The sequence below is a fragment of the Myzus persicae genome, unplaced genomic scaffold (genome assembly GCF_001856785.1).
Source record: "Myzus persicae strain clone G006 unplaced genomic scaffold, MPER_G0061.0, whole genome shotgun sequence".
Taxonomy (NCBI): Eukaryota; Metazoa; Arthropoda; class Insecta; order Hemiptera; family Aphididae; genus Myzus; species Myzus persicae.
In genome coordinates this window covers 540,748-566,587 of record NW_019100869.1, presented here as the reverse complement: position 1 = coordinate 566,587, position 25,840 = coordinate 540,748, and the positions used below count along the sequence as shown (strand labels likewise).

At 28.8% G+C, this 25,840-nt stretch overlaps 2 protein-coding genes, 2 long non-coding RNA genes and 1 pseudogene across 8 annotated transcripts in view; 2 read left to right on the top strand and 3 right to left on the bottom strand.

Moving 5' to 3' along the window:
- Positions 1 to 1,286: 1,286 nt before the first annotated feature.
- On the top strand, positions 1,287 to 4,264 carry LOC111026537. 3 transcript variants are annotated; one of them, XR_002603712.1, is made up of 4 exons: positions 1,287 to 1,768; positions 2,163 to 2,558; positions 3,714 to 3,872; positions 3,940 to 4,140. It is a non-coding gene; the product is annotated as an uncharacterized LOC111026537 (long non-coding RNA). The 3 variants fall into 3 exon arrangements; XR_002603713.1 differs by lacking the exon at positions 1,287 to 1,768 and adding an exon at positions 4,148 to 4,264 and having other exon boundaries at positions 1,776 to 2,558; positions 3,940 to 4,077; XR_002603711.1 differs by lacking the exon at positions 1,287 to 1,768 and having other exon boundaries at positions 1,776 to 2,558.
- On the bottom strand, positions 3,939 to 7,689 carry LOC111026534 (annotated as a pseudogene).
- On the top strand, positions 4,491 to 24,239 carry LOC111026538. Its single transcript, XR_002603714.1, has 3 exons — positions 4,491 to 4,597; positions 4,651 to 4,824; positions 23,883 to 24,239. It is a non-coding gene; the product is annotated as an uncharacterized LOC111026538 (long non-coding RNA).
- Positions 10,275 to 15,183, bottom strand: LOC111026535 (52 kDa repressor of the inhibitor of the protein kinase-like). The gene is made up of 4 exons (XM_022304637.1): positions 14,937 to 15,183; positions 11,139 to 11,302; positions 10,954 to 11,070; positions 10,275 to 10,856 (listed from the first exon to the last, which is right to left on the bottom strand). Exons 1-4 carry the CDS (start codon positions 15,047 to 15,049, stop codon positions 10,360 to 10,362), a joined length of 891 nt encoding a protein of 296 aa, XP_022160329.1. The 5' UTR covers positions 15,050 to 15,183; the 3' UTR covers positions 10,275 to 10,359.
- Positions 23,238 to 25,840, bottom strand: part of LOC111026532 (lachesin-like) — a 140,872-nt gene continuing 138,269 nt past the window's right edge. For all 3 annotated transcript variants that reach the window (XM_022304634.1, XM_022304635.1, XM_022304636.1), the window contains one exon: positions 23,238 to 24,663. In XM_022304634.1, coding sequence (XP_022160326.1) covers positions 24,260 to 24,663 — 404 coding nt within the window. In that variant the 3' untranslated portion in view covers positions 23,238 to 24,259. The remainder of the gene's footprint in view (positions 24,664 to 25,840) is intronic.

The window sequence follows — 25,840 nt, the reverse complement described above, 5'->3', positions numbered from 1 at the left end:
GATGCAACTGGTGCGGGATCGTCTATTTGCTCACTTTCGTTATGATTCTAGAATAAATTAATAAAAAAATTGATAAATATTCAAATTTAAAAATTAAAATAGTTGCTAGAATGTCTATACAATTTAAAACTTAATCAGTTTTTAATTTAATGTCATAAAAATTGTACATTAATTAGTATATATTTAAAATAAATTTAAATACCTATGTATGATATTAGTATTAAAAATATGTTAAACTAATTAAATTAATTGATGTATCAAATTGTACTTTTAATAACTTTTCATGATAAACTAGATGCTTAAAGTTATTAAGTATGTTATTAAATTTATTCAGTGAATAATATAAAAATATTTTATTATGTAGATACCTACTTACTTTCGAAGAATTTATCAGCATATCGATTCCATGACGAGTAGATAAATGTTTTTTTTAAGATTTGTCAAAGTTGAATTATAAGAATATTTATTTAAACATATATCGCATTCAGCAATATTCTTTTTTTCGTCAAAAATAGTGAATTGTTCCCAAATACTACTTGTGCGTCCATCCATATTTTTTAAAGAATTACAGAATTACACTTAAAAACAAAATTAGTGCACCAAGACAATAATTGACAGTAGAAATTATCAGCTGTGTGCAAGAAATCAAAATGATTAATGAATTATGTATCACACATGCAGAATATAATAATAAAACATTTTACTGTGAGATGGGACTCTTCTATTTTAGAAGACAGGAGTAAACATGCATAATATTGTTTGCACTTTGCAATATCTGTCCTGTATACCAGTGGCGTATCCAGGAAGGGTATGCAATTAAACATTATACAATTATAAATTATGTAGTAGTAATATGTACCATTAAATAGTAGAGAATAACCCTATAGTACCTATGTACACTAAAAAAAATGTGTACTACAGTACGTTTCACAAAACTAGTGACTCCGCAGTGGCGCTTCCGGTGGCAGATTTTCGTAAGGGTTTCCTAAACGTGTGACTAAGAAAGCGCGGTAATTTAAAAATGACGCGGCAATCAACCATTGAACAGCTGCTGGCCCTGTTGATATGAATTTTTTTAAATAATTTTACCTACCACTGCAAAACATTTTATTTTTTAACATTTTACTCCATAATAATAAACACACACTCGCATGGTGATTGGTGAACGTATTACGTTGATAACGATAACAACCACATTATTTGGTGAACGGCCACCTAGATCCCCATCCAAATAGATCCCCATGATCTAAATGACACTAAGGGATCTAATTGGTAGGGGATCTAAATAACCATAGGGAACTAATTGACAATATCCTAACCGGGGATCTAAATTACCCATTTTGCGTTTAGATCTCCCTTGATCTACTAGATACCCCTTTTATGGCGGTAATTCAAAGTTACTCAACTCTCTTAAAGTCCTATTAGTCTTAATATCACTAATTATCACATACAAGTATACAACTATAAAAACACAATAAACACATACAAATTTATATTTAATGGAGTAATTATTATGATTTATAAGTCATGAAATCATGATCAAAAGTTAGTTATCTCACCACTGATTCATTAAAATGCAGCATTACGGTGTGTACAACCGTGTAGACTTGTAATGTGTTAGCCTATATTATTATAATTTAATATTTATACAACAATCAGTGGTGTAGTTGCCCGGGTGGTTTGTTGGGTGTTTAACCCCCTACCCGTTTATTTCAAACTGTTATAATCGGAACCGATAAATATTCATACGTTAGAGCTGCCGTTGGAGGTAACAATTTATTACCTTATCTCCAATTAATATCAACCGTAATCTCTTATGCACAACCTATAGGGTATAACTTACTAATTTTATAATTTTATTTATTTCACTAGTCTATAGTTATAGGATATACTTGTATTCGTAGGTCGTAGGACATGACATCTTATCGGTTTTAAGTCTTAACTAATAACTTGAATTAAATAAACAAATTGCAATTATAAAACCGTATCTTACCTATTATAATTACAATTTTTTTTTTTTTTTTCTTTATTTGAGATAAACAATCTATACCTTAGGGGCACAATAAGTTTATATGGTTAGAGTAATTTACAACATGATACGCTTGACGTGAGAAGTCATCCATTAATGACACTCAATTGATTGATTTTTTTTTTTTTTTTAGAAAATTAGTTAAACAACTGATGCTCTGCAATTGATTAGTTGAGGGCAGGGGGGTGAGCAAGTAGGTCACGACACCATTTACGTTTTAAACGTCTGGGTGGGTTACCAGGAATAGTATGGACTGCAAGATTACGTATTAGCGGGTTGCTATTTGAGGAAAGACGATTGTGGAAGCGTTGGTAATGATCTATAGCTTCTTCATGTACCAGTTTTATTTTTAGATCAGTGTGAATAGTGTGGTTTGAGACGTAAGGAGGAGCGTTTAGAAGTTTCCTGAGTGCTATAATTACAATTTAAAATATTATCTTCTGTAATGGAAACTTACTGCTGAACCTCATAATAGATACGATGAACGGCGACTTGTAGATTGTAATCGTTTATTTCAGTCATTTCAAAAGTAAGTTTCTCATTATATTTTTAATAATAATTTCTATAATTTATTTAACTAAAAGCCTCTTAATAATTATTATGTTGAATAGTGGACTGTAGTAACTTGTAGTAACAATGATATAAGTACAATATAGTTATGGTGACCAAAAGTAGGTACTATTTTTCATAGGACAGTACTCTTTTTTGATGCATTAAAACTATAGTGCTAAGTATATGAAATTGTAATCTTTTTTGGGAAATATTATGGGTTACTACATGTCCATGATTTTTTATAATTTTGTATTAATTTATATTTTGTGGTTCAGCTAATGCAATTTAATTGGTTGTTAGCATAGTTAATTTAATTTGTTAATGTTTCCTACATTTTAACAAAGTTTTGTATTAATTTATTCAAATTATACTCTTGGTATTTTTATCTTTTAAAAATAACTAAAATATTTATACTTTAGTTTAAGTTTACTTAAATTTCATAGAATTGTTATCATAAAAATACACATCTAATGATTTGACATAATAATTTTAAATAATTAATTTTTTAGTAAGTACCTAGGTAATAATAATAATAATTAAAAAACAAAAAAAAAACAATTTTTGTAGAAGGATGACTTATGGTTTATGATGTGGGCAAAATGGGTATACACATTGGCAATTACAACAGAGAAGAAGCTAAGTTTTAAAATGTACTTTTTAAAATTTTTATATTTGGTCACCATAAGTATAGTTTATAATAGGTATATAGACATTTAGTGTGTACATAGACTGGTAGTATTTTCTATAAATATGATAGTTATACTTATAAACTTCTATAGTATTTGTTAAGTATTTGTAAGTTTTATTTGATCACACATGATTATAAATTATAATCACAAGTGATAATGAAAATACGTTTGTAATAATATTAATTTCAATGTAGGTACTGTCTTGTATAATGTATTGGTACCTATGTAGTATGTTATATGAATATAATTGATTAATATCAATAAAATGTGTTAAACTTACTTAACAAATTGAAATGTATGTCATATCAAGAAAATTAGTTTAATTTATGAGAAATAAAAGTAGATTTATGGCTAGTTGATATTTAATTTAAAATAAAAATTATTATATTTTATAATATATAGTATAATTATAGGTTATAATTTATAGTACATTTCAATTCCAGTTCTACATAGCGGACAGCGGTAATATGGCCTGTGTTCATTTGGAGGCATTCTTATATAGCTTTCATGACAAGGTCCACACAGGCCTTGATGTAAACATGGATAAGCTATTACTGTTGGCGGACTGTACAGGCATATGTAGCATGTTTCTTCTACTATTGGTATAACTTTAAAATAATAAAACATCTTTATTTTTAATCAATTACTTAAACTAGAAATACATTTCAGATAATTACTACTTACATGTCAAATCTTCACGTTCAATGTGATTAACTAATGGTACCACAGGCTGTTCGTTAAATGAAACTTCTTCATCTGAATAATCTGCATCAAGATTATCAAAAACTAAAGACAATAGATTTATTCGTTAGTTTTTTTATTTGTAAATCTGTATAAGTAATATTATAATGAAAAATCATACGATCTCGAGGAACAGGCACTACTGGTCTACGTGGTAAAATCCTTCTTATAATTTCCTCACGAATCAGTTCCTGATGGTGATTGAAGTGCAGTGGTACTATATCTGGTGCTTCGAGTGGTGGTGCCTGTGGTGAAACAGCAGCATGGAGCACAGGAATAGCTTGACGTTGCAGTTCCTGATGTTGATCAATAGGGAGTGGTAATATAGGTAGTGGAGCACGTGGAAAGACAGCAGCAGCAAGTATATCAATGACTTGATTTTGAGGCCGTAATACACCAAAAGTTGGTGTTGAATGCCTAGCACATATTAAAAATTCTGCTATTGAGTAGCGTCCTTCTGCAAATAGCCTCAAGGATTGAAGGATCTATCCAAATTCCTTTGCTGATCTATCCATATTTGACGTTGAGGTTCTCTTACTTGTCTACCATCAGTAGCCTCATCATAATCTCTCAAAACACCATTTGAGTAAGTAATTAGCCCCTCTGTACATATAAAATAGTGATGTATTTCTTTTCTAGTATTAAATAAATAAAAATATAATTACTCAAAAACACCCATGGATCAGGGTTGTGCCGATTTTGCATGTGCATCTGGAGATTTTGGTGACTTACTTCCAACACATTGTTGGTTCGCCAAACAGTATCACTGACTGACAATATATCTGCATTAATTCCTATTGACAATGAAGTAGAGTAAGTAGTTATACATTTGTTTAATTTTATGAACAAAATATTACAAAATATTTTACAAACCTGCAAGCCATGTTGATCGATAGTATTCAAACAGTAATGAAAATTTGTAATCATTGTTATTGCTAATCAATGATTGCACATTCTCAATATAGTATTCTCTTACAGTTTCAAAACCTTCAGCTATATAATTTTGGGGCAGCAATGGCAATGCCATCAACATATGAACAGTGTCATAGGCTCCTCGATGGTTACTACATATTTCAACCAATCCTAAATATTAACCATTGTTGTTAATTGACTATATATTTTATTTATTATTAATGAAAAAGGTAATTTAGACTTTAGAGTTAACTTACCTATGTTTACAACTTTTCTCCACACTGCTTGGGAGGAATGAAACTAGCAACCTCTAATAGTGGTATATGGAAATATAGTTCTGATAGCAGCTATAGCTGCCCTTTCAAAGTCAACTATTATAATTTGAGGTTGCCACTCTGGCACTATGCTCAATATTTTATTGAAAAGTACAGTGTATGCGCTTTCTGTTTTCCTTGACATTAATGCAAATCCTATAGGAAATCCCTGAAAAAAAATATTTTGTGCCGCCCTCTTATTAAAGAGTGCCGCCTTAGGCTTGAGCCTATTTCGTCGACTCCTTAAGCTAATAAGCTCTGCTCTGAATAATAACTTAAAGAAGAAAATAATTAAGAAGCTATATCAACGAATACTGAATAGGTATGCTTTACGTTATTAACTTCAAATGGTGTTTTAATAAATATATTGCTATTGTGTAAATACATTTTAAGTAAATAATAAACTTAACGTAACGTAATTTTGTGTATGTTTTATAAACTATTTGGTGAGTTGGTAGACTAAAATCTAAATTATAAATAAATTATAATATGTAATGCAATTAATTTTGCTAATTTTGATTTTTAGCGGGAAATATAAATTTGGTGATCTTAAAGACCATAAACATAGATCTAGATGGCACAAGGGGATTTAGTTGACAGGGGAACTAATTGACTCATGGGGATCAAGTTATCACAGGGGATCTAGTTTACCAAAGGGGATCTAGATAACCATGGGGATCTAGTAGGACGGGGATCTAGGTGATACGTCACCCTGGCCGCCAACCTCCCATGATTAAATAATAAATATGTAATTATTTTCTAATTATATCTTTGATCGTGCTGGTGCCATCGGTTAGGTTAGGGAAATTAACCCACTATAATAGGTTAATGCACAGGCCCCATGAACAAATTACAAAGGGGGGTTTAAACGTTTAAACACCCAACCCGCCACTGTAAAGATCCTTTTAAATTTGTTTTGTACTACGATAAGTGATAACCAGATAATTAAAATGGATGTTGAATGTACCCCACTACCCCCATATTTCAATAACATACCTAACTAACAAGGACGTATTTAAAAATATCTAATGGGGGGCACAAACAAAAAATTCAAATTATACATAGTTATAAGTTATTACACATGTTTACCATCTGAAAATAATGTAATGAAAAAGTATAAAATACGGTGAATGGGTGGCGCACGTCCCCATGTGCCCCCATTAAATATGCCCTGATAACTTAGCTACAGTATCTTTAAATTATTTTACCACTGTATTTTATTAGTTATTACTCAATCATTAACATTGTATATACCTAATCTAAAGTTTGTCTGGACACGTCACCAAATAGCACCCCCAATTTTTTCATATTTATTTTCATTTTAATAGTCTTTATTCAGGTATATCCACAACCATAAGATAACATGGAATAAATAATGGGGCTTCAGCACCCCCACTTTTTTCATTGAAATTGCTCCCCTGTGCCCACCTGGTCCCCTAAGAAAAGTCAGTGGCCCCGGACTGGCCCCCTCAATTTTATTTTAAAATATTATGACGTTTAATTGTCCTGAATCCCAGATGTATGTTATAGGTAGGTACTCTGTATCTATATTATTCGTCACCTGACAATTTAAGATAACACAATAACCGTCTAATAATAAACTGAAAGTAGTTAATTCTACATAATTACGTCTTAAGTCTATAGTATATACCTATAACTTATTCAACATCTATATCCACCCGTATTCCGTAATGTTTATTTTTGTATGATTTTTTTATTTTGTTTTACCTCTTTGTGTAGGTACCTTTATTTTATATAGGTACTCAAAAAAAATTTTATTTGCCAGTAGTAATCTGTATGTAATCTGTATGTCTTATGACCGGTTGCATGAAAAATGTAGGTATTAATTTAATAGTTCAATGATATTTAATGGACAAATCATGAGCTACTAAATCATTTTTAAGGAAAAATTAACTTACATTGCTCACAATTGATTCGTTATATTTATATGTTTAGTGATCCCTCGTACAACCCTGCATTAATGACTTAATAGGTATCTATATTATGTAATGAAGGTGGATATATCCACTCTGTATGTAATGCAATATTACGTACAGTGACCATACTATAGCAGCCACGTATTGTTTTTTAATTAATAAAAAAAAAATTAAACTGAAAATTGGAAAACAATATTTAGAAGACGCTACACCCTGCAAATGAGTTATCACTTGTCAACTGACAATAACTATCCCTGTCTCACACTCTCACAAATGTATTACATAGCAAAAAGCCAAAAACAGTTTATAGCTCGATAAACCACTCAGTCTGTAGTGATAGTTTAGACTCCAAATTTTTATACAATTTAGTTGAGAAAATTTCTGTTAAATGTATTTTTTATTTTTTTTTTTTTATATCACTTATACGAAAAAAGTTCTTACTGTTTCCAAATTCATTATTTTTGTGTTTTTTTTAACTTGAATAACTTTTTTTTAGTTCATATATATATTTATTTTTTTAGAGCGGATAAGGTCGCTGTATTGGATGGTACTTATTACATTTGAATTAAATGGTATAATATCATTGTATACGAATAACGATTCTGAACAGATTCTGAATGTCAGTCTAGGATATTTTATATTGTAATTTCTTATTATTTCTTATTAATACAGTAGCTGGTAAGTCGAATTAAAATTATTCTTAAATGTTATTAGTGTTGCTGGAAAAATATAATGTATACTTATGTAAAATTGGGCTGTTTTGCAACTTACAACAAAACGACTAAAAACGTTATTCTTTGGGTTAATATGTAATTTTGCCTAAATTTGAACATAAAACACCTGTAAAAAAAATGTCTTTATGTTGATCTTTTGTACATAATTAATTACTTATGTAGAACCTTGTTTTAAATTTTCAATCCTTAGCTTCAAAAGTTGAAAATTTAATGTGTACAAAATTATTTTCAATTTGAGAAATGTTGTCAAAATTTGAATTTTAAATAATTATAAAGCAAAATCCACGTATTTTTAATAATATTCAACTACTAATGTAACAATGTATCAAGAGTCTTGCATTACATTTTCATGCTTTTTGACCTAACCATTAAAATTTAATTGACATTTAAAGAAAAAAACAAAAAAAAAAACAAATGAAAATTGAAAATTGAAAGTGTCCTTCAACAGCTTCAAACATGTCAAAATATTTTGTAAGTTTCTATGAATTTCTAACTCAAAATAATTTGCTAATTTTCGTGATTTTTTTCAAAATTCTTAATCCAACCGGTCATAAAAAATTATTGTGGATACATGCTCTACTTTTTTTTAATTTTCACCAACAACTTCAACTTGCGAGGAACCTTGTACTACACTATCAAATCATTTGACCCAGGGAAATATTTACCGACATAGTTTAATATAAACAAAAATAATCAAACATTTCATATGCCTATAAATAGTTTAAAACGAGAGTCAAAATGTTTTGAAAAGTTATTGTTTTTTATGTCATTTTTGAAAACTATTGTAAATTTTAAACGTTGGCCTCCCAAATGCGTCATCTAAATTCACTTTCCTACCATAAAAGTTACTGCTGAAGAAAATCAATTAATCAAAGCACTTTTATTTACCCAAGCTATGATGACACACACACACACACACACACACACACACACAAAACACCTTATCATAAAATCAACAAATTCATTGCTCCTCTCAGAATATAAAAACGATACGTCACAGCCAATGTTCTCCTTTTTATTTGGTGATAATTTTGTTTCTTAGTTATGGCTGTTGCTCTTGGAACTTCATGCATTTGTATATTTCTAAGGAAGCTAAATATTCAAAATCCGATTTGGTACAAATTTGTCTCATGAGATATACAATCGAAGTACAGAAGTATATATTGAATATTTTTACTACTTTTATATGATTTTGCATATTTAAAGATTTTAATCATATTATCTAATCCTAATGCATAATATTATGTTTATGATTATTTATACAAATCATCAATAAATACATTTTCAATATTACACTAAGTACAATTCATATTGTAAATTTAAGATGATCAAAAACTGAAAAGATTTTGTTTAATATTTTGTCAATAGAAAATATTTGTTTTTAACAACTCATGGCTTCTATATAGATTTGGAGAAATTAAGAGTATAATTTGGTAAGTACTTTTGATAAATTTTAGCTAATGAATAAAAAAAATATTAAAAATTCATGATCACATAAACAAATTTTCAAAAAATAACACTGGAAAATGGATATGCTATAGGTACCTACTGGATGGACTCTTTACTACCAGAACTAATCATAACCCATTGGGATACCTAGATAGTAGATCAATGCTGTACTTTATTATTATAAATACTATGAACAAACTTGAAAATTGGTATTATAAATATGTTATACTCCAATAAAGCTTTAATAATTAAAGTTTATTAAGAGCATATTAAAGGTACTGGATATTTAAGCCTTTTTAGTACATACGTAGGTATGCACATATTTTATTGTTTTTCAGTGCAAAATGAAGTTCCGAGCCCAGCTTATAAAAAAATAAATGTGAATTGACACTTTTTTAATTCTGAGCAGAGCGATAAATGTATTGGTTTTACAATAATGTGTTTTTTCTAATTGGGTGTGTATACTGTATACTGTATATCAGGGGTCACTAATTAATAGTTTCCGTGGGCCACATTAAAAATTTGGATTAGTCTCGAGGGCTATAAAAATGCAAAGTACATAATATTTTTAATAATATGCCGATTGGCCAAAACTAATGTACAAAGATATGAAATTATCGGCTTCTTTTCTCTTTGTCTGCAGGCTGATTAAAATTTATCTACGGGTTGGATGTGGCCTTCGGGCTGCCATTTGGTGATCCCTGCTGTATATAGTTATACACAATACATAAGTAGTTGAAATAATGCTTTGATTTCCAATTTTGAGAGTGGTTGACAGAGAATTAGATCTATTTGGTACTTTTGTGAGATAAAAAATGAGATTAAATTTAAGAACAAAATAACATTTATTTTCATTTTAAAACTAAACCACTTTTATACAAATAAATATTACATTTAGCATGAAATATGTTTAATTAAAAGAGTTCATTACATAAATTGTTTTTTTGACCTCAAATCAGTCTTTGATTATAATGTAAAAATATTAGTTTCTAATAGATACTATTAAATTTTACTGTACCTATGGTCATTTTGAACTATGTCTTGAATATTTTTGTCAATATTTTGAAGATTTTTTTTCCTTAAAGTACGCCTATGAGGAAGGGTAAAATGTTTTTGAAGGAAACCATAAGCTTTAGGTCCAAGATGATGAACAGTATGTGAGAATTGTACTATTTCATCAAGATGTCGTTGGCCATTGGGTGTTTTATGTTTGTTTGTCAAATAATTTTTTACCAGCAAGTACATTGTTGAGGGTAAATATGTTTCACACAATTTAAGACAATTATTTTCAGTGTTTGTTCGGTCTAATTGTCTTTTCAATTCGTTGACAGTTTTTTCTAACTGCTTCTTTACATTGATTTCTTCAGCTAGTTGCTTCTTAAGTTTAAGTTTTCGTGGTGATCTGGCCGATAAGTAATTTGGAGTTTGAAGACTTACTGACATTTTTACAACTCCAGTAGTTGTTGGTGCATCAAAAAGGTTTTTGTTAACATACTTATCTAAAATTGATTAATTTTTTTCAAATTATTATAATTATACATACTCATTAGTTATATTTAATTACTTAAATAATAAAATATAATTTATGTAACCCACCATATTCTGTACAAGATGTAAGAGGATCAATTGGGATACCTGCTGGGACGTTATCATCTATTGTAATAGTTTCATAAACATTTTGAGATGTATTTGCTGTTATTACTGAAGGTTTATCTAAAAACACAGAATACATAATTAATAATTATTATTATATAGTCATAATATTATTCTGCCAAACTGACTTTTAAATAATGTTGGTACTGCATTGGATAAGAGTCTATTCTTTAGGAAATTGAACATTCGGTCTTCAAAATGCAATGAACATAATTTACACCTTTTATTCAATATTTTTGGTTCTACATACGGCAAATATTTTGAATCACAGTTTTTAACCCAAATAGCACATCTATAAATAATAACAAATATTGTTAAAATGAATAATCAGTAAATACAAGGTAGAAAGGTAGATAGTTAACTCCTCTGTTATTTAGAAATATAAAATATTTAATCAATAACTCTATAATTACTAACTTCTGAGTAAATATTAATGGAAAAATTGATTTACCTACTTATTTTGTTAAATATTATTGTCTTGGCCAATTTTAGCTAACAACTTAAAATATTTTAAGATTCTTTAAGTCCTAATGTTTGTTATCAAATAGGCTATCAACTTAATATAGCATATTGAAGAGCGCCTATTTAAAAATTCTTAATAGTTTTATTAAAATTAGTTAATATCAAGCATAAGCAAATAATTAACTAAATAAATTGATAAAACCTAAGTAAATAATAATAACTGATAATCAAGATTTTCAAGAAGAAATATTTGATACATATCGATATGGAATAGTTATGTACCACCTCGTATCGGAGTTCGAGTCCAATATGGGTCGGTACGTATTGCTTGCATATTGCACGAGTAACATTTTGAACGCTCAAAATTGACTCGATACGTAGCGATACACTCCAAATTCTTTCTTGAAAATCTTGAATATGTTGTTTACAATTAATAGTAACATAAATAATGACTAATAGTTCAAAAGTAGACATAAAAAAAAACAAAAAAATTCTCTTAAGATCTTTAAATATCACACATTTTATTTGTTTTAAAGATATTATGTTGTTATAGTAAAAATTGAATGTAATATAATAACATTATATTCAACATTCACAGTGTACGTTTGGTAAAGTTTCTATAGTGAGCACCCATAGACCTGTACCGTCTATGGCTTTACTGCTCTAATTTAATATCATATTATAAACAGTGGTGATCAGTGGCGGCGTGAATAGCTATTTTATGAGGCAGCTGCCTCATTAAAAAGTGGGAGTAGGTACCCCAATGACTCAAATCTCCAAGACCTAGAAGGCAAAACTAGTTTATAATTTATACTCGCATACCTACATTTGATCTACATTAAAAATATATGAAAAAAATGGTGTGTGGGTGAGTACTTATTTAAGATTAGGTTAGGTTAGGTTATCACATTTGTTGGGAAACTCTGTACAATTTTACACAAATATTACACGGTGTAGTGAAATTATAGAATAATATTACCGCAATATTATAATATTATAGTATATAAATTATGTATTATCCTCTTATACATGTATATGATCTAAGATATTATTAATGAATTAAAAGACATTTCTCACAGTAAAACTCTTAAAATTGGTGATAAAATAATTTCTAATAAACAATCTTATATAATAATGTTATATTATAAAATATAAGTACCACCAGACTTGGATAAAATATTTTAAGAAATATTTGTAATAAATACTCTAAATAAGTTTTTCAAATACTGAAAAATAGTCATTCAAAAATACTTTCAAAAGGTACTATTTGCAATTTTTTGTGCAAATGGCTAAGTTAAAGAGCTTTTTATACATTTTTTTAATGTGTAATACATTGATATTTATAAATAGAAGATATATTAAATCTTTATTATTGAGAGAACGACATATTTAATGTATTAAGTTATGCCATAAAAGTGACAAAAAAATTAGAACGTTTTGATACCGTAATCGACTATATTTATAATGACCTGTTGACTAATGGATGCAAAGCATGGTTATTTTATAAATTATCTTTAACCGTGCTGGACTACATATCACATTATATCCACAAAAGACAGAGTACAATATATATCGTGGTTCGTGGCATAGACATATAAATTATAATAAATTTTATTATTATGTGTATAATCATAAATAGACTTCCATAATGCTGTTTTGTTATCATATTTTAAGACAATAACCTAAACTACTAAATGTAAGTGAAATTAAGTAAAAGTATGTTAACGTATCTGATAAAAAACTTTTCTAAAAATGTTATGTTGAAAATTTCAAATTGTTATTTAAGAAATACAGAATATTGCCTAATAAAAAAACTGTTTAGTGAGCTGTTTAGCTAATTATATACAACAATAATAGTATGTACATTTTTGCGCACTTTTGTTGTTCTATGTCTTCTTTTTTAACAAATTCATTTGAAAAATTCAATTGACATATCTTATCCCCAATTTTTTAAAGTTTACCTAGAACCCACTTCCCAACTTTCCAAACGATTTTTAGTTATAAACACGAAATGTAGGTACTCCTGTAGTTTTACAATTACATGTACAACAATTTCGTGTCATTTTAATAAATATGAATAATATATCACAGGTATACGTATAAGTATTCAAACAAAACAAAATAAGTATTTATAGAACCTAGGTTCTTTTAAACCTTTAAAAGAACAATGTGCTAACGATGATCTGTATATTTTGGTGGTATTTGATAGTCTTAAACAGTTAAAATCATGTTCTTAATTAAGGTTTTTAAGTCGACAACCAATCATCGAAACAAATAATAATATTATGGTATTTGGCTGGTATGTAGTGCCGCCAAAGCGGGCCCCGACACTCCAACACACCGTTTGTGTTGCAGTTTATAGTTCGGATTCTTCTTAAGCCATAAACGTGGATACCTTTGATATTCTTCTAAGAAGCCAGCAATAGCCAATATTAAAATCTGCCATTTTAAATTCAATTTAAAAAAAACGAAAAAACAGAAATCTACCATTTATCTAACCATCGAGATCTACTCTCATAATGCGACCGCAGCTTCATAACCGAAGATTAGTTGCCAGACCCATGATAATAACTCATAATCTAAGACCGTGATAATAACTAACAGGCAACAGCCATAAGATAATACCACAGATTATATTATATAATCTGTGATAATACTATCTAAATTAACCACCGCGGCTAACGGCGCAAACATCGAGAGAAAGAACAATATACAAATAATATGTATGCTTCTAAATCAAAGTATGTATATTGAATATTGGTACACCTAACAAATCTAACCTAACCTATCAATACACCCATGGGCCATGGCTAAACAATAATTAACATCAAACAACTTTATTTAGATATGAATACACCTTGCTTCTACTTATATGCTAAAATAATATATTCTCTATCCGACTATCCCCATAACGGCATAACCAAAAAAAAAATATACTTCTAGCAAGTCAGCGAGGTGTCTAGTATTTATCACCTAAACAAATAGGTACCCCTTAATTATCAGTAGATAATAATGGAAACATGAATATGACATTCCTGTACCAATGGCTTAATATATAAACAACCATGTCTTTACCTAATTGTTCTGGGCTAATACACACAATTTAGTCTATGCGAATTAATAGTTACCATAAGCGGTATATGTGGTTTGGCGGTTGTAATTTGAGAGTTGTGGGTACAATTTACTTTACCTTTTAACCTTTTAAATTCAAATTTATTGAAATTAATTTTAATGTGGTAATTATAATTAATACATTTTATATTTGTCAAATAGTGTTTTAAAGTTATTATTCAATCTTAATGTATGAAATATTATTAAAATTTAATATTATTATCTGTGGTGAGGATATCACAACCTTAATTACATTAAATAACTTTGGTAACTAGTGTATTCTTTGAAAACTCCTGTTGAATGAAATGCAGATGTGCTATCTTTATAGAATTCATTATCTATGGCTCACTTACCTTACTGGATCTTCAGGAAATCTAAAAAACGATAATTGTTCATTTTCAGTTCTCGAGTAAGTGTTATTACAAAAACTAAGTGCACACCTAGTGTAATTGACGTGCTCTTCCATAGTATTATCCAGAAAAAAGTTGGTGAAATTTAAAATAAACGATTTTCAAATTTGAAAAAAAGCATAAGACACTTTTTGGAATTCGGTCTTTAACCATGGGGATTACTCGGCATGCATTTGATAGCAACTTCGAAATCTTTTAACAGACAGTGTGACCAACAGACAATGCATAAATGGGAATTTCTTAGGTTAGGTCACGATTTAAGATATTTATGTTACTCAATGCCTTAGATCATATACTTGTATAATATTGCAGTCTACTGATGAAAAGCTTAATATAACTTTAAATGATGTGAAAAAGGTTTCCTAATTTATATTTTATATAAATTATTTAAAGTTGCTTTAACAATATCTATACGTTCCTCCACTTATAAAAGTAGTTTTTCGGCCACGCTTCAAATAAAAATATAGTTTCGAACTCCAATGTTACAGGAGAGGTTCAACACCTGAATTTTGTACATTGAAAAATAATTATCTAAATGAATTAATATGATTATTAATATTTTTGCAAAAAGGAATTATTTTATACAATTAAAATTTAAAAAGTGAGTAGCTATTCAATATTTTATTTTTTATGTTCCTATGAACTATAATATATTAATATGTTTATGATGTGCTGATGTGCATGTAGGTTCCTGCGCAACGTTCGAAAAATTAGGTATTATTATATAGTTTATTATTTTGATGGAACCACTATTGCATTTTCGACATCCAGATTTACTACATTTTCGGTGGATTTTCCTAATATTGTCTTTCGTATAAACATTGTCCTAACAATTACAAACACAACAAAATTCAGTCAAATCGGTTCAGCTGTTTCTGTAATTAGCTGTCTACCTAGAATCTACTTGCACGTTTGTATAGTTAGGTATAATATATTTATATATTATCAGATTATCTCTTTTTAACAATCTAGTCTTTTTTGAAGTTATGTCATCTGGGTCATGGCCATAGGCGCCGGGTTTTTCAATTTTCATGGGGCGCCCAAAATCCTAAAATAATTGAAGTAGGTAATAAGCAAAAAATTCAAAAAAATTCAACAAAGCATTACTTACTCGTTTAATGACTTTTTTTTGTATATTTTTACTATGTACCTAATATAAACAAATTATATACAAACAAGCAAAAATAATCTTTTTGTAATAGGTATATAATAATGAATTAAAATTAATTATTATGACATAATTGTATTATGAAATATATGTATTTATAATTTGTTGTATTATAAAATTTCTAAGTTTCTAATAATGAATTAAAATAGCTTTAGAAATTTCAAAGGTATTTTGTCTCACTTTGGTGGTCTTTATAAATTTGCTAGCAATATTTTCAATATTTATTTCTTCTTGTTTATGTACTTTTAATAATTCTACATCATTAATCCGTATTTGCGTCATTGTTGACCTTAAAAATGTTTTTAAACGCCTAAGAGCAGAAAAAAAACGCTCAACAGTACACGACGAAACTAGTACGGTTAACATAATTTTAATTGATTTTACAATTTCTGGTACCAAATCTTGTAAGTACACATCTTGTTTTTAAAAATCAATTGCGTCTGACACTGATGATATATCAAAATTTTTTGCTTTAGCGACATCTAACATAATATTGCGATGCAATTTTAATTTTGACCTATCGAAATCAGAGCCATAGTATTCAATTATAATGGATGCGTTTATTTTTTGAGGTTCTACTATAAAGTAACCAAAATAACAAAAAAACCCAAAACATATATTATTTGAAAATTATTATTTCTACATGTATTGTAAATGTATAATTTTAACGTATTAAATATTTATATGTTTTATTTATTTCATCATGTGTTCAAGCACCGCAGCACCACAATAGTCGGCGCCCATGGTCACGGCTATAGCCTATAGTACCTAATATCTATAAAAGTGTAACGGCCGTGGTCTGGGTATAAGGGATTATCGGCCCATTTTGTACATGCCTATATGCATAGACCTTATACAGGCATACAGTTATACAGTTATACTAATATAAAGTCTATGGACCTGTGATATTATAATATATTACAGTGTACTCTCGATTATCTGCCGTCTTCTGCGGAATCATCTACAATCTACATACCTATATGTATATAAAAAAATATATACAGGGTGATCCAACAAGTATGCTCAACCCCCCTTCTTATTTCTTTAATAATGAAGTTTTTCAAAATCTGATTTTTGGAATCTTTAAATATACTCAAAGACCATATTATTCTCATATTCTTGAGATTTTTGTTCCACTTAAGGAATCTCCTGTGGCGATACAAACTTTTGTTTTTCAAATGGGAACCCCATTATTTTACTTTAAATTATTTAGCGAATACATTTTTGAGAATCGAATCTTGATGTATTGAAATCAAAATTCGAACAAGTAGTTTTCTAGTTATTACACATTTTGTGCTAAGGATAATATAGTTAACTAGCTGCCCGACATCCTCCGGAAGAAATTATTTTTTTGTAATTTAATTTAAAAACATAAGACTATTTTTTGGCTATACAAATAATACAATGATTATAAAATAAAAAAAAAAGATAAAAAAAAAGAAACAGACATCGTTATCGGTGGATGAATGAAAATAATTGGTAATTAGTTAATTATTATTATTATTATAATTTATAATGAGGGTTCAAAACCGGTTTCCTTCGTCTCCAAAATCAAGTTAGATTCTTATATATATAGATAATAGAGAAGAAGGATATGCTTATACAGTATACCTACGTTGTTATCTATAGTCTATAATACATAATATAAAATAATACGTAATTTTATATTTATTTAGTCAAACACTTAGGCAAATAGCAAGTAAAATCCTTCTTGATTTATTTACTTATTTTTCTTATTTCATGTGTAGAACTGTATAAGCATATCCCTATTATGAACTATTATCCTTAGTACAAATGATCCAATAACTAGGAAACCACTCGTTCAAATTTTGATTTCGGTACATCAAAATTCTCAAAAAATTATAAACTAAATGATTTAAAGAAAAAGAAGTGGGTTCTCATTTGAAAAACAAAGGTTCGTATCGTCATAGGACCCTTCTTAAGTGGCACAAAAAATATGAAAATATGGTCTTTGAGGATATTTAAAGATTCCAAAAATTAGATTTTGAAAAACTTCATTATTAAAGAAAAAAGGGGAGTGAGCATACTTGTTGGATCACTCTGTATACAATGTACATACATATATTTACATTATAAATCATTATCGGTTTAATTGGGTGATAATTTCTGATAGCCGATTGCTCGATATAACGACATAAAATACAATACGCTTGTGTAATATTAATACATATGTATTATATATTATGTAATGTTCGGAAATAAAATAAATTTCAATTTTCAATTAATTTTCTATTATTTTTTTTAATTTTGCTGATTATTAGAGGAATTGGTTTATCCGTGGATGTCTCGCCACCCTATTCCGAGGAAAATCTAGAGTACACTGCACTCAATGAAGAGTACATTTCACTCTAGTGGTGTCTTATGTATTCCTAAACAAAGTTATCAAATACTCCGCTAGATAAAAGCTCTTGGTATATTAACAAAAGGTTTTTTTGTCGAAATAAAATACAATAATGGGTTAGGCCACTGCTTCTGCAGCTCACATAGCCTCTTTTATGAATATAATATATTTATTAATATAATATCATTGATGATAAATACTAGTATTTATAGTCAATGGTATCACTCGTACGTATATCTATTAATATGTGAAATATGTATTAAAATGAAATAACTTCATTTTTTTTTATGAATATTAACAACAATTTATTATATTTTTAATCTTTTTCTACAAAACATTATTTTAAAAATTTAAAAAAAAAAGACATTGGGAGGGAATCTGATCCCCACATCCCTCTCTTATATACAAACCTGATAGGTATAGTATATTATTATGTTTCTCACTTTCATGTGTTCATATACCATCATATCAATTTAGACTATATTATTTATATAAATCTAAAAATGACCGCTAAACATTGACAAATGATAATAATAATCATAATAACAAACGACAAACATTTTAAACAATGATCCGACAATATTAACCAAAATCAAAAAAAAAAAAAAAAATTTACAATATAATATAGTAATAACATCAATAGGTATTGTAATAACGACTTAAAACGCACTTATTACTGGCGCTTCGTATACATAACGATAATCTAATATATTAACATATTATAATACATATAGATATATAATATTTCTTAATAATATTGTCACGATGTTGTGGGTATTATTTTATAATATAAAATAATTTGTGTACTCAAATTTTGAACAATACCATATAACATATTATTGTTATTATTATTATTATTATTATTATTGTTATTATATAATAATATATATAATAAAAAAATAAATTCAAATGGAACAACATATTATATTATGTACATACGTGTAATAGTTAATAATAATCATGATAGAAATTAACTCAGGTAATAGTATACAATAATATTATTGTTATTTTTATTACCGAATCGCGTCTAATCTATATTATAATATAGGTATACGATCAATGTATTACTATATATTAGTTAGGTACTTAGGTAGGTATTGTAATATTGCCACATAATAATTCTATGATACTGGCATAGATATTGGTACAATTCAACGATTATATAATATTATACGAGGTTAAAGGAATGTAACATATTACATTTATTATACTAAAACCAAAATTGTTGGTACAGACGTACAGTATAGGGGCCGTTCTGTGGCCTGCAACGAGCCACCCAACGAAACTACGACCACAACTATTATTTTTCAGCAATCACTGTACTAAGTTCATTTCGTGTTTCCGCGGAAATTATTGGAACGGTTAAACGGTTTTAACCGTAGAAAAAACAATTATACAATAATTATAATGAAATACGTCGGTACATGTTTAAATGCTCTAAGGGCGACTGTAATTATACATAATAACAAAAATCGTTTGAGCGCTTATTTTTTTCTTTCAAACCATCATTATAGGTATTAATGCATTATAATTATTATACACGAGTCGGTTATAGTTACTATATCCGGCACAAAATATTTAGTAAGTATAACATAAGTAATCTACATAAAACGGAAAAAAAATATTTTTCTTAATGGAAGACAGTATTATATTTTATTCGTATACTTGTGTTTTATATACAAATAAAAATATATTATTATACTCATGTAGTAGCTGTATTATAATATGTCGAAGTATAATAATACTCTTAGACTCAAACTTGTTGTAACTTAACCAATAATCGGTATGATAACACTAATGTCTGTTAAAAGTACACCCCTACTGCAGTAAACTGCTTGACATGCAGCGAGATATCCGCAACACGCTATTTAGCATATTATTTTAATTTTTTTTTTTTATAAAATATAATATGTAATTGAGTTGATACCAATTCCATGTAGGTTAGGTTAGAAGGTTTAGGTTGGAAATCTAGAAAGGTGGGGTCGTTATTGGAAAATCTTGAACTTTCGTAACAAGTATTTATATAATATAGGAATGAAGAACAGGCCGTCAGCAGTTACATTTTTTGTTGTAGAATTGTTATTAGAATACCATTTTTATTGTTTAGCCGTTCAGACACGTCGTGTTAGTTATATAAGAATAGGTTTAGAAGGTTCGGTCGTATTAAAAGAGAGAGAGATCACTCAGAGGCAGTAGATAAACATAATATTATAATAAAGAATAACATTAAAATGTCGAGTGTGAGTTAAGGCGGGATAGGTGATAAAGCTCTATGGAGGTGTAGGACAAGCGTGGCCTACCCCATATATAGCTGTTAGAGAAGCTTGAATAATATACAGAATATCGGTTAGCATCGTATATATATATTCTTAATAATGCATATTTTCTATACTTTAAGAGTGTAATTGTTGAACCAAGGACTAACTAATGTGATTATTGTAGGTTCAGCTGTTATATTCTTACTCAGATTTTCGAAAACAACACGTTGTTTCGTAGTGATTTTTTTAATCGATTTCTTCGTCGAGCGAGTCGGGTGTCGCGTAATTATTATAATATTATACTAAACATAGTCATGTCACATCCGAAGGATTAACGACGTTCCCATATAATCAAACTCGTCGTTTTTATGAAATAATAATCATATAAAGCTTTGTTAATAATGTACCTACTACTTACAATACATCTTAATAATACCGGCTAACTGCCTTAATGTAATATCACAATATCATGGAATTTATTCAATTAAATCTACTCGCAGACAGTCGCAGTGTATATTATTATAATAGTATGAGTCTTACGGATATGCACATATTATTATGTCGTTACGTATTAACATATATATATATATAATTATTTTGTATGTGTGTATTCTATGGGAAGCCTGGGCAGCGGCTACCATTTGTTCAGTTTGGAGCGTTGGATAAAAAATTTGGTGTATGAGTTTTTTGTGAATGAAATTTTACTCATAGACTCTCTACCGCTATGATGTTGGAGTTTGCATATAGCAACGTATTATGTTTAAAAAGCAACAAGTTTTGCGGACAACATAGAAAATTAATGAATTTTGTGAGATACACGTTTCTGTATTATTTGATTTTTTAAATAAAACGTTAAGGACGATATAGTTATGTAATTGTAAACAACCCGATTTAAGAACACTATCTATAATTTATATCCCTACAAATGTTATTTCTGCTTTTTTTGCTTATTTAAATAGTTAATATTGAAGGTATTGTTGTTATACCTTTATTGAAAAATTGTTCATAAGTCGAGATATTTTTTAATATGCATGTTAGCACAACTTCAACGTTGCTAAATACCAACGAAAATAATAAAAAAAAAGTAAATAGGTAGGTATTAGACATTATAATATGTACATATTTCATCATAAGCGCTCCTCATATTACAAATACCCCCGAACCCAATATGAATATGTCAAATTATTTTATTTTTAATAAACACGTTTCAATACTTGGAATGGAAAAAAAATTCGTATATTATAAGCATACTATTTCACTCACATGTATACCTAAATTATAATTTATTTCATGTAAATTAATTATAAATTAATTAAACACAACCGTGGTGCATCGAGTAATTTTTTCACCGAATTATTTAATATTATAATTAAAAATATTATCATGGTAGTTCTTATCACGGTGGTACAGTGTATCGTATTTTTACAACTAAAACATAATCTATTATTTTATTGGCTTCTTATACGAAAGTATTTTAATATTGAAACTATAGGAAAATTATTTTAAGTTATATATTGTAGCTAAAATGAAATTGGAGCAAGTCTATCAGAAATTCGGAAGCGATTCAGAGCGTGTTGTGCTGACTATATTATAATAAAATATACTTCCAAAAATTGATGCTAGTAATTACCTCCGTTCGTGGAAAGAGTATAGAGACTGAAGATTAACGAGCGTAGACCATTTGGGCGAATTCACCCAAAATATAGACAGTTTGGGAGAATAGTTTATAGCGATTGGGCGAGTGTTTATCTTTATTCCATAAAAAGAGGTATTAAGGTGAATACGTATGAATAAGTTTATATGTAAATTAATTGACATACTGTAATATTGTATAGTAAAGTACATTATTAATGAAAAAAATGAAGCCACATACAAAAAGCATAATAAATAATTAATAATGAACTCCTAACTTCAAAAATATATTGGTTAGGTATTGTAATATTATATTTTAATATACAGCCAATATTAATAAAAGTTTTGCAATTAATAAAACAAAATCATATACGATGTGCACAATAAAAATAATTAATAATAAACCCTATTTTTAAAAACATTCACATCAAAGTCATCAGGTTTTTTTCTTATACGAGGGTAAAAATAATTTCTTATTTTACTCGCCCAAACGGTATAAATGATAGTCACCCAAACGGACTGTCAATTTTTTGCTCAAAATGATTACGTTTGCCCAAATGACCATTACCCAGATTAACAGTAAGTGGAGTTCGGAGGTTTTTAATTAGAACATTTAAAAATATTCGGGCGACATGATTCGTTCTCAAAACGCACTGAAAAATGGCAAACAATGGGGAAATATTAAAAAAAAAAAAATATTATGTAACTTATATATTTTTGTATATTTATAAACAAATTAAATCTTTGAACTTTTTAATGGGTAGTATAGCGGGTATTATGAGCTGAGTAGGATCAATTAAAACTGTTCATAATGATGTATATTATATATTAATCTAATAGGCTTAGGTACAACGTGTAATTGGTACCTATGGAATTTTAAAATATATTATTTAAACGTCTTAAAAAGAGCAAGCTCCCGCTGTACGTATACAGTATAAGTTGTTTAAATGTTCAGCTCTCTCAGCTATCCATATAAATATATAATATTATGATGGTCATAACTCATAATGCACGAATCAAGTTGGTCCTGAGTATTCTATAGGTTCGACATATTGCAATATTATACAACACAAATATAATAACGATCAAGCTCGGATTAAGTCTTATAAATGCCCAGAGGCCGACAGTCGGCTGTGAACCTAAATGGATTAAAATATATCTAAAAATAGAGTCCTATCCCTAACAAAGATTTTAAAATTGGAGTTTCTTCACATAACTTTATAATTATCTACTATTACGGTCATTGAATTTAAGCCAAAAAACTACAATTTTACACAAACAATTAACAAATACATATGTGTATATAAATTGTTTATTAATTATATATACAATAATATGTAAATATCGCCATATATATACAGGCGCCCCACAAATGAAAGACATTTTTATTCAAATTTAATAAAATTATATTATTATTTTTTGTACTAAGAAATTAGAAAAGTATAAATAACCATTTTATATAACTTTAGGCCGATGACAAAATTAGCTCTTTACGTTCGTGGGCCACACGACGCTCCAGACTACCACTTAATCCGGCTTGATAACGATATTTAATTTAATATTATAATAAATATTTAAGCTGCATCAATGGTGCTTGTCGACTGCATGTTCATTGTATACTAGACTTAAGTAAGTGTGTGGGTAAATGTGTGTATTTATAATGTATTATAAAGGAGGGGTTTTTATTTTGGAAAACGTCTCGAGTTTAAAACGGTCCGTGGATGAAAAATAAAAAAATATTGTTTAAAATAATTAATCGATTATTGTCTTATATCAGGAGTAGTTTGAGTGTCAAGGACACTAACCGGATACGCGTCATACAACAGTATCCTCATTATTGGAGTCGTCACCACCGAAATATAGCCGGTGACCGGAACAATGTGACTACAACGACGCTGGCCAGCACTAGCAACCGATGGACCGGACATCCAGAACCGGAACCCTTGCCGGAGCCATGCCTCTGTTTGTTGTCATGATGTCGGACGCCGCCACCTCCACTACCCCCATTTCCACCTCCACTTCCACCTCCATGAGCAGTCTGTGGAGGTTTTTTTGTGGACTCTGATGGATGCTTCTGTTGCTCCCGTTGTTGTTGATCTTCCGACGATAGGTTGTCACCGTCAGATGTCGGTTCGCCCTCCACAGGCACCAAGTTTTCCTCGTCTGCACCAGCTGACTCTCGGTCACCATCTTCTTCTGGTTCCGGTGGTGGTGCTTCCGAAGTGGTTGGGGCGCTGGGCAAATGCAATTCTGAAAAAAAACATAGCGACACTTTGCATTATAAGACGTCAGTTAGTATGTTCATAATATTATTGCGCATGGTATCGTTAAAAGGTATTTAAAATATTAAGTGTCAACAATTATTAAAATCTTAGTTTATTACAAATGGGTACTTGTACTAATAAAATAAAATACAAATGTTGTTTAGATTTATACTTTTATATGATATTATTATAAATTATAACACGTATTATTGTTTTTAATTAAATCCTGGTCTTAAATATTAGGTCTTTGGTTTTTAGGTTGAACCACGTTCTGTTTTTCCTAGATTATCATTGTTTTTAAACCGGGAATTAACCCTCTTACTAAAATATAATAAATATAAACTTCAGAGCAATGAATAAACAGATTACTCGAGGTAATTACTATTAGGCCATATAAAATGATGATGTCAAAAATAAAATAAATCTTAAAAGAATTATCGTTATGTCAGAAATTAGAAATTATATTATTACCTATATTAAAATCAATTTAACTAATTTCTAATGTAATTAATTGTATATTATGATCGTTTACGATAAAGTAGCTCAGGGTAGATCAACCCTCGGCCCTCGAAGCTTTTTTTTTGCCCCTTCCTAGAAGATTTGTATTAAGAATAACGCCATAAGATTGGGGAAGTCGGTTTTCTTGCCTCGTAATAATAATACTGAATACTCGAGCATTCTCTATTTTTCTAGACAAAATAAAATTTAAATAATATCATTTTTTTTTCTTTTGGCGGCCCCCAAATGTTTTTATAAAAGTGCGAATTTTCCCCCAACTACATAAGGTTGGACCAACTTGCAGTAGGATATACGATGGACGCAGTTATTAAACTTTTAAGTAATTGTCATGCATTCACACTAAAGTATTCAGCACCTAGAGGCAGTGTCGGCCTGGTACCTTAAGGGCCCCGGATGCATTTCTTCAGAAGGGCCCCCAAAAATGTTTGTTCATAAAATTATTAAAAATGTATTTATAAGTAGTGTAAAATATTATAATTTTTTAAAGGTACCATATATAAAATTAACCATCCATTAAGTTAAGATTTAAGTTAGATTAATAATTTATTATTCTAAAAATTTTTTTACATATTACATAATATAAATAATACCTTCTCACATTATACAACTTAGTATTTTTTTTAATGTGATTCAAATTCAAAATT

Excerpts from the sequence above, each read along its gene's own strand:
- LOC111026535 (XM_022304637.1), bottom strand. The coding sequence starts at position 15,049 with ATGGAAGAGCACGTCAATTACACTAGGTGTGCACTTAGTTTTTGTAAT. Across the intron at positions 11,071-11,138 it reads AGTACCAACATTATTTAAAA|ATAAACCTTCAGTAATAACA; the intron begins GTCAGTTTGGCA and ends CTGTGTTTTTAG. Across the intron at positions 10,857-10,953 it reads TACATCTTGTACAGAATATG|ATAAGTATGTTAACAAAAAC; the intron begins GTGGGTTACATA and ends AATCAATTTTAG.